At 36.5% G+C, this 16,650-nt stretch overlaps 1 protein-coding gene across 2 annotated transcripts in view; it reads right to left on the bottom strand.

Moving 5' to 3' along the window:
* Positions 1 to 297: 297 nt before the first annotated feature.
* Positions 298 to 16,650, bottom strand: part of TEK (TEK receptor tyrosine kinase) — a 116,674-nt gene continuing 100,321 nt past the window's right edge. For both annotated transcript variants that reach the window (XM_027839347.1, XM_027839346.1), the window contains 7 exons: positions 13,594 to 13,784; positions 11,953 to 12,066; positions 11,080 to 11,150; positions 7,479 to 7,519; positions 5,390 to 5,486; positions 4,315 to 4,414; positions 298 to 1,371 (listed from right to left, as the gene is read on the bottom strand). In XM_027839347.1, coding sequence (XP_027695148.1) covers positions 1,297 to 1,371; positions 4,315 to 4,414; positions 5,390 to 5,486; positions 7,479 to 7,519; positions 11,080 to 11,150; positions 11,953 to 12,066; positions 13,594 to 13,784 — 689 coding nt within the window. In that variant the 3' untranslated portion in view covers positions 298 to 1,296. The remainder of the gene's footprint in view (positions 1,372 to 4,314; positions 4,415 to 5,389; positions 5,487 to 7,478; positions 7,520 to 11,079; positions 11,151 to 11,952; positions 12,067 to 13,593; positions 13,785 to 16,650) is intronic.

Genomic DNA, 16,650 nt, shown 5'->3' on the forward strand with positions numbered 1-16,650 from the left:
GGAAACCTGATGTTCCCCAGCTCTTGGAGACTCAACAGCCCCAGACACCTTGTCATCTTTAGTCATACTGTATCTCAGAACTCCTGAGCTCAAGCAATCCACCAGCCTCACTTTAAGATGATCTCAGTAGTAGAGTGTTTGCCACTACCTCTGGCTAACTAAAGGACAGTGTGGTACAAGGTATGCAAAGATGCAAGGGCCAGTCTTAAACTCAGATCTTCCCCTCTCCTACAGAAAGCAAACCTGTAAGAGATATTTTAAGTATAAATAGGACATATAGCAGCACAACACATAAGCTTTTACTTAAAAAGGCTAGGCAAAACATTTATTCTCTTATTAAATGACCTCATTAAGTGCAATGTGAGCACATAATACAAAAAGGAAAAACTTACAATTGCATCAAAACTTATTTTTACAATGTGTAATACATTTATGAAAGTTTATTCTGCATGATAAATACCATGTGGCACCCTAAAATAATTGTAGGTTTTCTATTTCTTAAAGCTGAGCACTGCTTAAGTGCATCAGTTTCCCTAGAAAAAAAGTTGTTGGCTAAACATATGAATTGAGGAACACAAAATATTTTTAGAATTTGGCATTAGTTCTAATAATACTTTGGTCTAGTCACTCCACACATAAAATGAGTTTGAGTCAGTCATGTAAAGCTGCTTTTCTGAATGGATCTTGTGTTCCCCAAAGACGCATGACTAAATTGTCATATGAACATGGATGGTGTCACATCTGTTCTTATGAATCAAAAAATCATTTGTTTCCCTTTGTAGAGAGAGGAATTCTGAAACTATATGAATAATCAATTAATGACTTCCCTGTCTACTCAATGTTGCTTTCTGGTTTAATGGAGTTAAAATACCAGATTTTTCTTATCTAGTTTATTATTGTATTAAGTTTATAGCAAAATTTTAATCCATTGCTATAAAATACTTGTTTTGTTATCAATATAATCTTAGAGAAAACATAAAAACAAATCTAGGACAGTAATAAAAATGCATGACAATAAATGTGTTTTCATGGACCTTCCCAGAAGGGGCCCTGTTTCTATAAAAATATATTATTGTATATGCAAATGTATAACAAGAATTCTGGGTTTTAACACATTCTAACTCAAAACAGTATATACAGTCCTATAGTCAGAGCCTACTGTAAGATATACACATAGGTATCTGTAATGAAAGTATTTCATACATACAGAAGATATACACATTTCTACATCCTATATCACATTGAATGCTGGCAAAGCTGGCTTTCCTGAGGGGTGATCAGTGAAGATGGTGTCTCCTAAGCAGCCTCTTCAGCAGAGCAGTCTATGCCTGCATAGGTAAACTTCTCATAAAGAGTGGTATTCACATAGGTCTGGAAGAATGAGAACAGTTCAGATTCACAGGTTATATTTGTAACTGTATTCTTCCGTTAGAAAATAGTCACTAAAATAAAATAGCAGTGCCTTTAAATTCTATTTGCTTCCCCTCAAATAAGAGAGCTATTGCCCTAGCGATTAAAGCCAGGTTGATAAAGTTTACATTTCAGTGCATCAATCAGTAAGTATTTGTTAAATGCCTACTATGTGCCTGGTGCTGTGGTAGGCACTAAAAATAGAAGTATAAAGAGTGAATGATACAATCAATCTCTACTTACAATGAACTTACATTTTAAAGGAGGAGATAAGTATGATAAAAATATGTGACACATTGCTAGGTGACTGAGTTCCCTTCCTCATTAAGTTCTGTGATTTCATTGGTATGGGAGTGTTTTTCACCAAACTGGTAGAACCTCTCTTTAACTTAGCAGATAAGTCTTATCTAGTTGCCTGGAGTTGAGAAATATGAAGTGATTTGTCCATGGTCAGACAGGTGGGAAGTATCAGTGATGGAATTTGAATCCAGATCTTTTTTAGAGTCCAGTGCTCTATCCTCTTGGGCATCTCAAACTGGATGTCTTCATAGACTTAAGATCTTAAACTCAAGATGTCCAAAACCAAACTAAGTATCTTTCCCCCTCAAACACTCACTTTTTTGACTCTTCTATTACTGTCAAGTGTACTCCCATCCTCCTGGATATCATCCTTGACTCCTCACTCTCGTTCCACAAATACAGTCTTTAAGTCCTGTCATTTCTACCTGCATAACAACTCCCTTGTATACACCCTCTTCTCTCTTTTGACATTACTACCATCCTGATGCAGGCGCTCTTCACTTTAAGCCTAGGCTATTGCAATGGCCTTCTGTGTTTTCTCTTTCCATTTCATTTCCATCCTACACTCATCTCTTCCTAAAGTGCAAGTCTGGCTGTCCCCTCCCCTATTTAATAAACTCATGGGCTCCATATCACTCCCTGGATCAAATATAAAATGTTGTTTCACATTCAAAGCCCTTCATAATCTGGACAGTTCTGCATTTCCAGTCTTCTTATACTTCACTCACTCCCACATACTCTGTGATCTAGTGACAATGGTTTTCTTAACTGTTCTTTGAAAATTCTGGCACTCCATCTCCAGACTCTGAGTATTTTAATTGGCTGTGTCCCATGCTTGGCATTCTCTCCCTCCTCATCTCTATCTCCTGGCCTCCCAGGCTTCTGTCAAGTCTCATTTAAAATCCCATCTTCTGCAAGAAGTCTTTCCCAGTCCCCCTTAATGCTAATGCATTCTTCCTGAGATTTTCTCCAATTTATCTGATATACATGTGAGTATATACATACACATACATACATTTATGTATGTATAGTGTACATAGTTGTTTGCATGTTATGTCCTCATTAGGCTCACTTGACTCATTATTTCAGGTGGGTCTCAGACATGCTTTACTTCTTTCCCTACTCCTAGGGCATCTTCTCCACCTCATCAACAACCTATCCTCCCTCCCTGCCCCACTCCAGTTCTGGAACTTCAAGTAAAATATACTCTGCTGTAGTTCCTGGAAATCATGTGAAAGTCTACTCATTTGTGGTTCAACTCATCCCCACCCTCCAATGTGTAATTTTCACCATTAGAATGTAAATTTCTTTAGGGCAGAAAGTGTCTTTGCTTTTGTATTTGTATTCCCAGTTCTTAGCAATAAAACTTGTATTTGTGGAACAGAGAAGCACATAAAGTATGCTTTTTCATTCATTCATTCCAGTTTTAATCATCATCATAATAGCTAGCATTTTCATAGTACTTTCAGGTTTGAAAGCTTTACACAGGTTATCACATTTGATACTCACTACAACCCAGGGAGGTAAATGTTATTATTATCCCCCATTTTAAAGATGAGGAAATTAAATTATAGAATGGTTAACCCCTGGTTAAGCCCATAGCTAAGAAGTATCTGAGGCAAGATTTGGATTTAGATCTTTGTGACTTCAAGTCCAACATTCTATCCAGTTGTGGATTTATGATTCTCCCTCTACTGCTGATTACCTTCAAGTCAATCTTTCTTGTTTTATCTCTCTTTCCCCTCAAATCCATCTGATTAATGTTCTCAGAAACATCACTTTCTTCATATTAGAATCTAAACTCTTGATGAAGGTTCTCCATAATCTGATATGACTTTACCTAAGACTTTCCTAATAACTCTGCCCAATATGACTTTCTCCTCTTTCTAATAACTGAGAGCAATTTTTGTCTATACCACACATTTTTAAACAAAGTTTATTAAATATAATACTTTTTTCCCATTTAACAGCTGGTGCAGTGAATAGAGCTGGGCCTGGAGTCAGGAAGACCTAAGTTCAAATATGGCCTCAGATACTTAATAGCTGTGTGACCCTGGGCAAGTCGCATATCTCTGTTTGCCTCAGTTTTGTCATCCGTGAAATGAGCTAGAGAAGGAAATGGCAAACTACTCCAGTATCTTTGCCAAGAAAACCTCAAAATGAGGTTATGAAGAGTTGGACGCAACTGAAACAACTGAACAAAAAAACTCTATGTAAGTCACTGTGTTAAATCCTGGGAATAAAGAATTTGTTACATACTTAATTGTATTTCTTGTTTGCACATTACTTTTTTGAGTGTAAAGGAATTATTATAATGGTAATAAGCTGGAAGTTTATGTCATATTTTAAGGTTTGCAAAGGGTTTTTTGAATAAATTATATTTGATCAATTCCCTCACAAAGTTGTAAACTCCTTCAGGAAGGATACCATGTGATATTCTTTTTTTCATATTCCCTAGGGAGCCTGAGCTAGGCACATGACAAATACTCAGTAAATAACTAATAAATTTATTTACATTAACCTAGGATAAAAAAGTCAGACTGCCTATTCAGAAGTCAGAATAGAACACTTAAGAGTACAAGCCAGGAATGCCTTGATCCTCACCTTTCGTTCTTCTAACATCCTGTTTAAGGACACAAGAATCTGAGCAAATGATGGCCTTTCATAAGGTTTCTCACGCCAGCACTGTCTCATTAGGTCATACCTTTGAATGTGAAAATGTGAAATATTAAGAACAATCAATTTTGTATATACCTGAAAGTGACATCAGAAGCAAGGGAACAGTAAGTGTGTGGTCTCTCAACTGAGGTGGCAAATTGTAGAGTGGTTGAAGTTTTTCTGATGCCTTCCCTTCATTTCTATATAGCTTTCCTACCTTCCCTATCCTCCTTAATCTATATCCCATTCTTCTAAGTCTCTGTTCGAAGTTTAGGTGCCACAAATTCACCCTGTCTCCCAATGGTAATAACCAACAATGGCCCAATGCATCATTGAGTATTTAAATTGATATCCTTTCAAAAACTGAAAAGTCTTCAAAGAATCAAAGAAATTAATTTCTCATAGTGACATTTCAGACACTGAAAGTTTGTGGTGGTGATATTTGGGGAAGACAGATATTTTTGAATGATTTACCCATGAGCAATTATTCCATGAAGATTTCCATGAATTCTATCTATTCTTAGAAACAGGACTGAGAATAGGGATGTTGCTAAAGTAAAACCCTTTTCACAAAGGGGAACAATTAGGCTTGTGATGGTTGAGAATTAAATTAGGACTAGCCAGTCTTATAATATGATAGTAGCAATGAAAAATTTTCATGGAAAAAGAAGGCTGCCTAAAGAGAAAAAAATGCAATTTCTTTAAGGTAATGCCTTAAAGATCTATATTTCCCTGTGTAGTCTCAAGGTTCCATGACCTAGCCTTTTTCTGTCAACTACCTGTCCCATTCTAATTTTCACTTTAAGTGATCACCATGACTAGAATAATATCTTCTGTATATTTCCATTCTTTATAGAGAATGTGTTCCACTACTGTGAACAAGACAAGCCTATATTTCACTACTTTGTAAATTCTTTGTTTTTGACCCAGTTTGCTTTTGGGCAATGAATTTTATCACAGCATTATAGTGACCCAGTAGCCTTGGAACCTTAGGCAGTGTTAGATAGGTCAGTTGACTTACACCTCATCATCACAGTTGAGGGGTTTTTCCAATCTGTAACCCTGTGGGAGCTTCTCGTAGAGTTCCGCACATGTCATTCCACAGTATGGTGTACCACCTAAAAGGCAGGAAATGGATCCCCTGTCAAGCAAATTTGTCAAGACTCTGAGCCACAGAATTTAGTGGTCTAATTAATCTCTTGGTTGGGTGAGGCAATGTAGCTGGTTTTAAGGAGATTCATTATATGATAATCCGATGTTACAACACAGATTAGAATCAGAAGTTCCCAAAATGGGCCATACGATGCCATTGAGGGTGCTGGACCAATGAGGGGGTGGCAATAGTCTGCCAATTAGGTGCAATTAGGGAGGGTGTTGAATCAAAATAGAGGGGTGGTGGAAGCATAAGGAAAGAAGAGAAGAGAAGTTTGAAAAACCATTCATACATGTTTCATCTGTTGTGTAACAGAGTTTAAGTCATAGTAATTACACTATTTTCCAAATAAACACACAAAACACAAGTTATAACTCATCTGTGGTCAAGTCCTCTGACAGGTCTTAACAAGTAAGCGTTGGCAGGCAAGCACAGGCAGAAATATGTGCATGCAGTGACTTGTTTACCATATGATACTATAAGGTTACATGAGGTAATATTGTGCCATCAAAATTTCAATGCAGGAAAAAAAACACAAATTTACAATAAATTATTAAATTTAAGATGCTTCATTTAAAAAATTACATACTTTTTTTTAAAAAAATGACACAAATTAAAAAAAAAACCATTAAAGAGTTAAAGAAAGTAGATTTCCAGGGGGCGCTGAGTAATTATTTTTAAAAGGGGGTGGCAGGCCAAATAAGCTTAGGAACCTCTGGATTAAATAAACAGACAGAAAGAAGTTAGAAAGGAAGGCAGGCAGAAGGATTTATTAAGTGCTATTAAGCGCTCATGATAGCCTTTACCAAAGAGTTCCTTTCTATGGCCAGTTTCCTTAGGCCATTTAAAGTAAGAGGCAGGGTGTGTCAGGGAAGTGGAGTTAGATTTGGAATCTGGGAACCTGAGATTGAATCCTAGCTCTGCCACTTGCAATCTGTATGACCCTTACTATATGTATTGCCTCTCTGAATCTCTGTTTCTTCGTCTGTAAAATCAGAGGATTGGACTAGATGACTTTATGGTCCCTTCTAGATCTAAATCTGTGATATGATTATGTATTATCATTCAGCATTTATTAATCTTGTTTGAACCTAACTTTATGTGTCTAGAGATTGTTTGAACACAGAATGTCACCCTGATCCCAGGAACTGTCCAGGAATGTTAGAGATGGCAAGGAATTTTAGGCTGTCTCAGGTTCTGGATCTACCCAAAACATTCTTGTTTGGATACCCATACCCAAATCTTATTTTGGGTCCACTCAAGTTTGTATTTTAGCTTTATTCAAATTCTATTGAATGTTTATCCATTTCAATCTACCTTGCTTTCAAGTTGCCCTCTCAGCAAAATTACTTAACTGTGTATGGTGGGTTTATGTGTGGGTTCCCTTATTTAAATCCTATATAATGTAAACTTTTCAGAGCCTGGATAGGAAGGAATTACACTTCCTTTCCAGCTTGCTCTCCTCTACCAAACAACCTAATAAATTTCTTTCTTAAACTATTGCAGATTTTGGGATTTGTTCTTGTGAATAGCATGATGTATAATCCTGCTTTTTAAAATTCAGTTTTCACACAGCTTATCAGGAGTATATCAATTCTACAAAATGAGCCTTTCTTATTCCACTTTAAAATATATGCTGTGTTCAGTCATTCTGAAATTGTTGACTAACTCTACTGCTTCTTATAAACTTTTAACATGAGACATAAACATATAGATGATGATGATGATGATGATGATGATGATGATGATGATGATGATGATAGTGGTGGTGAAAGTACAGGCACTGGTTGTCTCAAATAGACATTAGATAGGGTTTTCAGAAAGACAAGCAATTGCAAACCTGGGAACCTTTAAAAAATTTATTGAAATTATTATTGTCAAATCATTATTAAGATGAACAGATGACACATTATTAAGATATAGCATGTCATGCAGTATTGTACAGATAAGTACTCACCCAAACTAACAATTTCCCATAATAACACACCATAGGACCACCTGTAGAAAGAAGTGAAAAGTAAAGAATCAATTAGCAAACTAATCTAAAGAAGCCATGCACCACAACTCCCTAAAAATACAAGATTTCCTTTTTAGTGAGACTAGAACTGAGAGAATAATTCACTATGTTCAAAGTTCTAGTTTAACAATTGATTAATCCAATTTTTAAAATTTATTGATATCCTTTATTTTTATATCACATTCATTTCTGAAGAGATTCTTCTCTTTTCTCTTGTAAAGTGCTTAGCACAGTATCTGTTGCATAAGAGGGGTGAAAGAACTGGAGGAATGTCTTTCCACTGTCTTCAGGAATGGGGAGCCTACAGCCTTGAGGCCACATGTAACCCTCTAGGTCCTCAAGTACAGCCTTTTGACTGAATCTAAACTTCACAGAATAAATTGGATTCAGTCAAAGGGCTGCACTTGAAGACCTAGAGGGCCACATGTGGCCTTAAGGCCGCAGGTTCCCTACCCCTGGTAGCTTAACAGGGAGAATGAAGCTTTTTTTTTTTGGAAAGAATGTAAGGAGTGCTTCAAATGAAAAAAAAAATACACATATGCATCAGGTAGCAGTTATAAACAGAATCAATGAGATATCTTAACACAATTCAACCTCAGAGGTATGACTGAGATTTGATGGGATAGGACTCATGATTGGAATCTATCAGTAAAACAGTATATCTTATTCAATAGATAAAAGAGGTATTAAATTAGAATTATATGTTACTAATGTGAGGAAATTTTATAGGAGAAACCACTGAAGGGCAAAGAATGCCAAGGAGTATAACTTGGATTTTGAAAGATTCTGATTATCCCAGATTTTGAAAGAAAAAGCCCATGGTGTAAAACTTCTCAGAAAGCTGGTTCAAGAGGGATAGAAAATTCTCAAGAAAAAACTTAGGAGGGCACAAAAATAAATGATTCAGAGGAGAAAGAAAGGGACTGATATGAATGTATATAAGAAATCAAGAAACAAAAAACAAAACCAAAGAATAAAAAAATAGAAGACAATGTGGAACTGACCTAGAAAATAGATGCAGGAGAGATAATTTTAAAAGAATTGGACTACCTGAAAGCCATAATCAAAAAAAGAGCCTAGACATCATCTTTCAAGAAATCATCAAGGAAAACTGCCCTGGTATTCTAGAACCAGAGGGTAGAATAGAAATTGAAAGACTCCATCAATCACCTCCTTAAAGAGATCCCAAAATGAAAACACCCAGGAATATCATGGCCAAATTTCAGACCTCCCAGGTCAGGGAGAAAATATCACAAGCAGCCAGAAAGGAACAATTCAAGTATTATGGAACCACAGTCAGGTTAACACAAGATTTAGCAGCTTTTATATTAAAGGATCAGAGGGCTTGGAGTATGATATTCTAGAGGGCAAAGGAACTAGGAATGCAACCAAGAATCACCCACCCAGCAAAACTGAATATAATCCTTCAAGGGGAAAAAATGGACCTTCAATGAGATAGAGGACTTTTAAGGATTCTTGATGAAAACACCAGAGCTGAATAGAAAATTTGACTTTCAGATACAAGACTCAAGAGAATCATAAAAAGGTAAACAGGGAAAGGAAATCATAAGGGACTTAATAAGGTTATACTGATTACACTCCTACATAAGAAGGTGATATTTTTAATTCATAAGACCTTTCTCATTATTAGGTTAGTTAAAAGGAGTATATATCGACAAAGGGCACAGGTGTGGGTTGGATATGAAGGGACAATATCTAAAAAATAAAATTAAGAGGTGAGAGAGAGGAATGTACTGGGAGAAAGAGAAAGTGAGAGGCAGAAAGAGGTAAATCATCTCACATAAAAAAAGGCAAGAAAAACTTTTACAATGCAGAGGAAGATGGGAGAGGTGAGAGAAGTGAGTGAATTTTGCTGTCATCAGAAATGACTCAAAGAGGGAATAACATACACACTCAATTGGGTATAAAAATCTATCTTATCTTACAGGAAAGTAGGAGGGGAAGGTGATAAGAGAAGGAGTGGGTGATAGAAGGGAGGGCAGATTGAGGGAGGGGGTAGTCAAAAGCAAAATAATTTTGAGGAGGAACAGGGTGAAAGGAGAGAGAGAATAGAATAAATGGTGGGGATAGGATGGACAGAAATACAGTTAGCAGTAGTAACTGAAAAAAAATTTAATGCAAGTTTCCCTGATAAAGGCCTCATTTCTCAATCATTTAGAGAACTGAGTCCAATTTATAAAAATAAGAGCCATTCTCCAATTGATAAATGATCAAAAGATATGATCAGCTTTCAGATAATCAAAGCTATCTACAACCACATTGATTGGAGAAATGCAAATTAAAGCAATTCTGAGGTGCTATTTTATGCCTATTAGATTGGCTAATAGGACAGAAAAGGTAAATCACAAATGTTGGAGGGATGTCAGAAAAATGAGACATTAATGCATTGTTGGGGGAGTTGTGAACTGACTCAACCATTCTGTAGAGCAATTTGGAACTATGCCCAAAGAGCTATAAAACCCTGCATACTCTTTGACCTAGCAATACAACTACTAGGTCTGCATCCAAAAAGAGATTTAAAAAAAGGAAAAGGACCTACATGTACAAAAGTATTGATACCAGCTTTTTTTTCTGGGGGCAAACAATTAGAAATTGAGGGGATACCCATCAATTGGGGAAAGGCTGAATATTGTGGTCTATGATTATGTTGGAATATCACCTTCTTATGTAGGAGTGTAATCAGTATAACTTTAACTGGATTTGCAGCTGAATAACCTGGGTTTGAATCCTAGTTCTTCCACTTGCTAGCTGTGTGACTTTGAGAAAGTTACTTATCCCCTCTAATTCTCAGTTTCTTCGTATATAAAATGAGGATGCTGTACTGGAAAGTTTCTAAGGTCTCTTCTAACTCTAATCATATGGTCCTCTGATCCCAGCAATAACCTTGATTGGTTTGTGGCCCACGGAGATCAAAGAGAGAGGGGAAAGTTCCATATATAATAATTGTTGTCTATTTTCTGGTGGCAAAGAACTAGAAATAAAAAGTAGGTACCCATCATTGGAGGAAGGGTAAACAAATTATGTCATCTTAACATAATAGAAAATTACTATTGTGGCATAAGAAATGACTAAATATGATGAATTCAAGGAAACGTGGGGAAAAGATTGTGGACTGAAACAGAGCAAAATAAGCAGAATCAAAAGAATGATTCACATAACAACCACAACAAAGTAAAAGAAAACACCATTTTAAACAATATCAGAAATGTTATTGACGTGGTGGATGTTGTAATGTCAGAGAACTGCGGTGAGCATGCCTTTCTTGGCAGAGAGATGGTGGACATAGAGCACAAAATGAGGTACACGTTGTCAGACATTGTGAATGTCTTTGTTTTGCTTAATTCTGTTTCTTTGTTACAAAGGAGGGTTCTATTAGTGGGGTCTAGGGATAAATCATTGGCTGATTAAAACAAAATATTTTAATTTTTTTAAAGTGACAGTAAGGTTTTTGAAAGCAACCATAAAACATTTACTTAAAAATTAAAAATACGTATATAATATATATAAAGGGGTTACTCACACATCGCTGTTTGTTGTATACACACTATAATTTAGTGATTCAATTGCCATCCAACGCACTGGGAGCCTGCCCTAAAAAGAACAATAAGGAAACATTACTTACTTTGGAAACATGGAGGCTTCTTAGTGAAGAAAATATTATTCTGTTTCCACTCCGTCTGAATTCATTACTCATTAATGTATCCATAGGAAACTATCTATTTGGCATTCTGCCATGATAGGGTAGGACTAACTCAGCCCAGACGAAAAGTGTAGTAGAGAAAGAGCAAGTCTTGGAACTATGAAGATATATATTCAAGTACTGCCCATGACACATACTGGCTATTATGACCCTGGGCAAGTCATCTATCCTTTCAGTGCTCTGGGTAACTCCCTAAGATGTTAAGCAGCAGAGAAGGTGCCAACTTGCATGGATCGAGGGAATTTCCTAATCCAGGAGTTACAGTTACCATATGTCTACAAATGTGAACTTGATGTAAACTCTAGGCCTTTGCCTATTAACAAGCTTAATTCAGTTCAATTTAATTCAGTAAACATTTATTAGTTACCTAGTATGTGCCAGACACTGTCCAGGACAATGAAAATAAAAGGACAAAAATTAACTAGTCCCTACTTTCAAGGAAATTACATTCTACCAAATTGCTTGACATTGGTTTGCTATTGATCATCTTAGTTTTATAGACCCTCTGACTGTTCTTGAAGTCACATAGAAAAGCAGATTACAATTTATTTGAATGGATATTTGTAAGGGAAGGTGACATCTACTTGAGGAATTCACCTAAGTACTATAATCAACATAAAAAATAATATCACAAAAAACCTCTTGTGGGTCATTTTGGAAAAAAATATCACTATTGGTGAAATGTGTCCTTACCATTGTTTTTTTGACATATACTTCTTGACCTCGAGACAATCCAAAATCTGCTATTTTGGCTATGTAGTTTTCTCCAACCAAAATATTTCTGGCAGCCAAGTCCCTGTGGATAAACTAGAATAAAAATATATGTAAATGTACATGTTTTCATTTGGATTGCTATTGTGTCAGACAAACCAAAGAACCTGAAGACTGGGGTGTGGGCAAGAGAAGATGATATGTTAGGTTGTGGTAAGAACATAGAAAATGAAAATTCAGTGGACTTGATCCTGCTAGACTACTGTGTCTTGGGTAAAATCACTTTAAGAGGGTTATAAAATCATTTCTGGGGCATCACAGTAATCAAGCAATCAATATGTATTATTAAATGTGTATTATGTGTCAGGTACTGTCCTGAGTGATAAGGATACAAGTACAAAAAACCCAAGTAATCCCTACTCACAAGAAACTTTCCAATACTTTGGAGAGAGAACAGTAAGGCATGTAAAAATTATATAACACAAATAAAAAATGTGATACACACATATGTACATATAAATGTATACATATATGTATGTATATGAAGCAGCTAGATGGTGCAGTGGATAGAGTTCTGGGACTGGAGTCAGATTGAGTCAGACCTGATTTCAAATCTGGCCTCAGACACTTACTAGCTGTGTGGGCTGGGTAAATCACTTAATCCCTGTTTGCCTCAGTTTGCTTATTTGTAAAAAGGGAATAATAATAGCAGCTACCTCCCAGGGTTTTTGTGAGGATCAAATTAGATAATATTTGTAAAGTGCTTTGCAAACTCTAAAACCCTATATAAACATATATATGTATATATTTACTATATGAATATATGTGTGTATATATATATATATATGTTATTTTTCTTCTTATAACCTCTCTCTCTCTCTCCCCCTCTGTCAGGCTATTATAAGAAGGGAATGAATGAAAGAGAACATGGACATCAGTAAATAGATGGAGGGCTGACCTTAAACTCAAGAAGACCTGCCTTTGACATGTGATCCATGGAAGACATTTAACCTTTTGTGGCCTAGCAACACTTTAAGATTATGAGTTATAGATAAATTGCAAACTGCATTCATGGAGGGTATTTCTGCACCAGGAGCTCCCTATACCAATGCAATCATAAGTTGATAGAAAAAAAATTAAATCATTTAGGTCCAACTTAGCATTATAGTGCATGATTTGGAGCCTAGGTATTCTAGAAGAGTTAACACCTTGACCCAAATACCCCAGAAATGAAGCCCTATAATGAAGATTACTGAACACATCATATGCAGCAAAAGATATCAGTCACACAGAGTGTATGTAGCTTCAAAGAGACACATATGAGGGGCAGTTAGGTGGCTGGCCCTGGAGTCAGGAGGGCCTGAGTTCAAAGCTGGCCTCACACTAGCTGTGTGACCCTGGCAAGTCACCTAACCCTGGATGCCTCCATAAATAAATAAGTAAAATTGAAAGAATAAAAAGAGACACATACTAGCAAAGAAATTGAGGTCTGGAAGTGAAAATTATGAAAGAAGACAGGTTTGCTCCAAAACAGTTATCTGAAAAAACAAACTAACTACATTCTGAGTTAAGTGAAAAATTCTTAATCAAAGATTTGTGTGGTGCAGAGTAATCAAAGCAAACCTGCTTTTGGCTCAAGTAGTCCATGCCCCTGGCCACATCTGCAGCAAAGTGTAGCAGCTGTTGGGACGACAGTGTAGAAGCCGTGCTGTTGGCAATGGCAAATGCTGGGTCTGTCTCCAGCACTCTGCTCTTCCGTAGGAAATCAAGTAAGTTTCCGTGAGGAGCATACTCAATAGCAAGGTACAAATACCCTGGAAGGAAAATAAGATGTCACCAATATTCCATCAGCTGTAAGCTAGTAATATATGGATTCCAGAAAATGAGATGTCCCGTGTTCCCTGTTGTTAAGAGGGCCAGCTCAACCAGGGACTAAGTGGTCCTGTCCATAAGGAGTTGAAATCTTTCCTTAATTTAACAATTTAGGTGACTTTAACTACAAGGTAGATGAAAGCAAGTTCCCATTCCATATTTACCATATATAAATACAGGACCTAGCGATACAGTGAAAAGAGCCCTGGCCCTTGGTTCAAATCATGCCTCTGAAACTACCAATGTGACTTTGAGCATGTCAATTAACCTGCCTGGGCCTCAGTTTCCTTAACTATAAAATGGAGAGGTTGGATTTAATGGCCTCTGAGGTTTGTCCAGGTGTAGATCTCTGATCCTATAGTATATGACTTCTGCTGTGTCTGTGGAAGACGAATGACAGTATTCTCTCCCCTAAATTGCTTAGACACAAAAGAAGAGATGTAAAAAAGGGGAAAGTTTTCTGGAATGTTTACATTCTCTCAGAAATAGTTGAATGAGGGACAGTTAGGCAGTGGATAGAGCTCCAGCCTTGGAGTCAGGAGGACCTGAGTTCAAATCTGACCTCAGACCACATACTTGACACTTACTAGCTGTGTGACCCTGGGCAAGTCACTTAACCCCAATTTCCTGATTGCAAAAAAAAGAAAGAAAGAAAGAAAGAAAGAAAGAAAGAAAGAAAGAAAGAAAGAAATAGTGGAATGGAATTAAAGTCCTTCTTAAAAAGCATAGGTCCTACATCCAGACAAAACTTTCCTTGGGTGAGTTGGGGTTTCAGGTGTATCTCCGTATTAAGTAAAGCTAACTCTGTATTAAGTAAAGTAGCAGCTAGTTTTGTGTGGTTATGTTCTTTCTCCGGGGTGGAGGTGGTAAAGAGGGGAAAGGCTATGAAGAAAAAGCATCACATTAGAAGATTTCTTCATTTGAAAACTTTGGACAAATGGTCACTAGTAGGTATAATACATTTTCAGTGATCTATCATTTCCCCTAAGACACCAGGAAGGTCATTGCAATGATGCTAGATGCAAGTTGTGGTTCCTCAAAAAAGTGGAATCCATATATTTTGTTGAAATTAATAAGTTTTATTTTCTCATCACACTGGAAAGCAATTAGCCTTCCTCATAATATTGTATTTCAAATCACATAAAAAGTAACATACAATAGAAAGAATTTTGCCTATTTTTGATATACAATGAAGTGTATCATAATTTTAAAAGTTTTAAGTAAAATTTTAATTTCAAAGATTAACAATTTTAAGTGCTAGTTATAATTAAAATATCCTTCAATTAAGTTTTGCTTTCAATATAAGAAGGTATGTACACAAATTATGTAAGGAATCTATTTTCTTACTTCCCATTTCTCCTTTCCACTACCATACCCATTTTAAATTAAGATTCGCAAGAATGAAATATGTGTTGATATGTTGGTAGGTCAAAAGTAAAGCAGAGATAGTCTAGCCTTTAATATTGTTTGATTAATTGCTGTGGCCAAGATGGCCAAGAACTATACTATTGTTTTTCAGAATCACCTCCCACCTTTTCTTTTTTTTTCTTTTCTAAAATAAATGTCATTGTCATTTAACTTGAGGAAGATTGTTTGGCTTTACCATTGGTTTAGTGAGTGTTTCAGTTACAGGTATTTTTAGTTTAATAAATTGAGGAAAAGGAAGAAGTCCTGGCTTCCGTTGTTGATGTTTGTGTTACAGAGTCCAATAAAATGTTGCCAAGTTTGTAAGTAATTGCTAGATGAGCAAACTTTTCCATGCAAAATGAAGTCCTTAACAAGTATTAATGTGAAGTTGAACCCATAGAAGATTTTTATCACCTACTCATACCCAGGCTCATTGAGTTGAATGTTTTCTCATGATGCTTCACATAGGAGGAACACAACAAATATTTGTTGAATAACATCATTGGACTAAGTTGAAAGACTGAGTTATACGGCCAACTTTGTTACTAAGTGGCCACATGACCAGAGGCATATTGCTGAACCTTGTGGGCACTCATCTGCAAAAAGGAGTTAGACTAGATTTCTAAAGCCTTTTTCAGCTCTAAAACTTAGTGATTCTGGAGCTAACATTTAAATGAATGTTAAAGGCTTATGCTTTATAGGGGTTTTAGGATAAATGAAATAATGTATGTGAAAATACTTTGCAAAATATAAAAATTATAATGCTTTATTATCATTTGTCTTTATGGTACAAAAAATTCTCAGAAAATTCAGGTGACCCAAAGAGCAGAGAAAAAACGTGTAGTGGTTCAAGTAGGGGGCTATCATTCGATCAGTTAACAGTTACTAACCACCTACTACTACGTGCCAGGTACTTAGGTTCTAAAGAGACACAGATAAAATGGAAGCCTCTATCCTCAAGAACCTCATATTGTATAAGGGGAGACAACACACACACATTTTAAAAGACACGTACAAAAGGTAAATGCAAGACAATTTTGGTGAGGAGTCACCAGAAGCTAGGCACAGGGGTGAGGAACCTGTGGTCTTCCAGGTCCTTTGGTGCAGCCTTTTGACTGAGTTCAAAATCTACAGAACAAATCCTTTTATTAAGGGGATTTGTTTTATGAAGTTTGGATTCAGTCAAAGGGCCACACTTGAGGACCACACATGGCCTGGAGGCTGCAGGTTCCCCACCCCTGATAGAGGTTTGGGATAGAGAGAGTATAGAAAAGCCTCAAGTGGAAGGTGGCATTGAACTCTGAAGGGTGCTAGAGGTTCAAAGAGGAGGCAGTATAGTCCAAGCTTGAGGCCAATCTTTGCAAAGGCATGAAGATAGGAAATAGAATGCCATGTGTGAAG

Source organism: Vombatus ursinus, unplaced genomic scaffold (genome assembly GCF_900497805.2).
Source record: "Vombatus ursinus unplaced genomic scaffold, bare-nosed wombat genome assembly UNPS02014832.1, whole genome shotgun sequence".
Classification (NCBI taxonomy): domain Eukaryota; kingdom Metazoa; phylum Chordata; class Mammalia; order Diprotodontia; family Vombatidae; genus Vombatus; species Vombatus ursinus.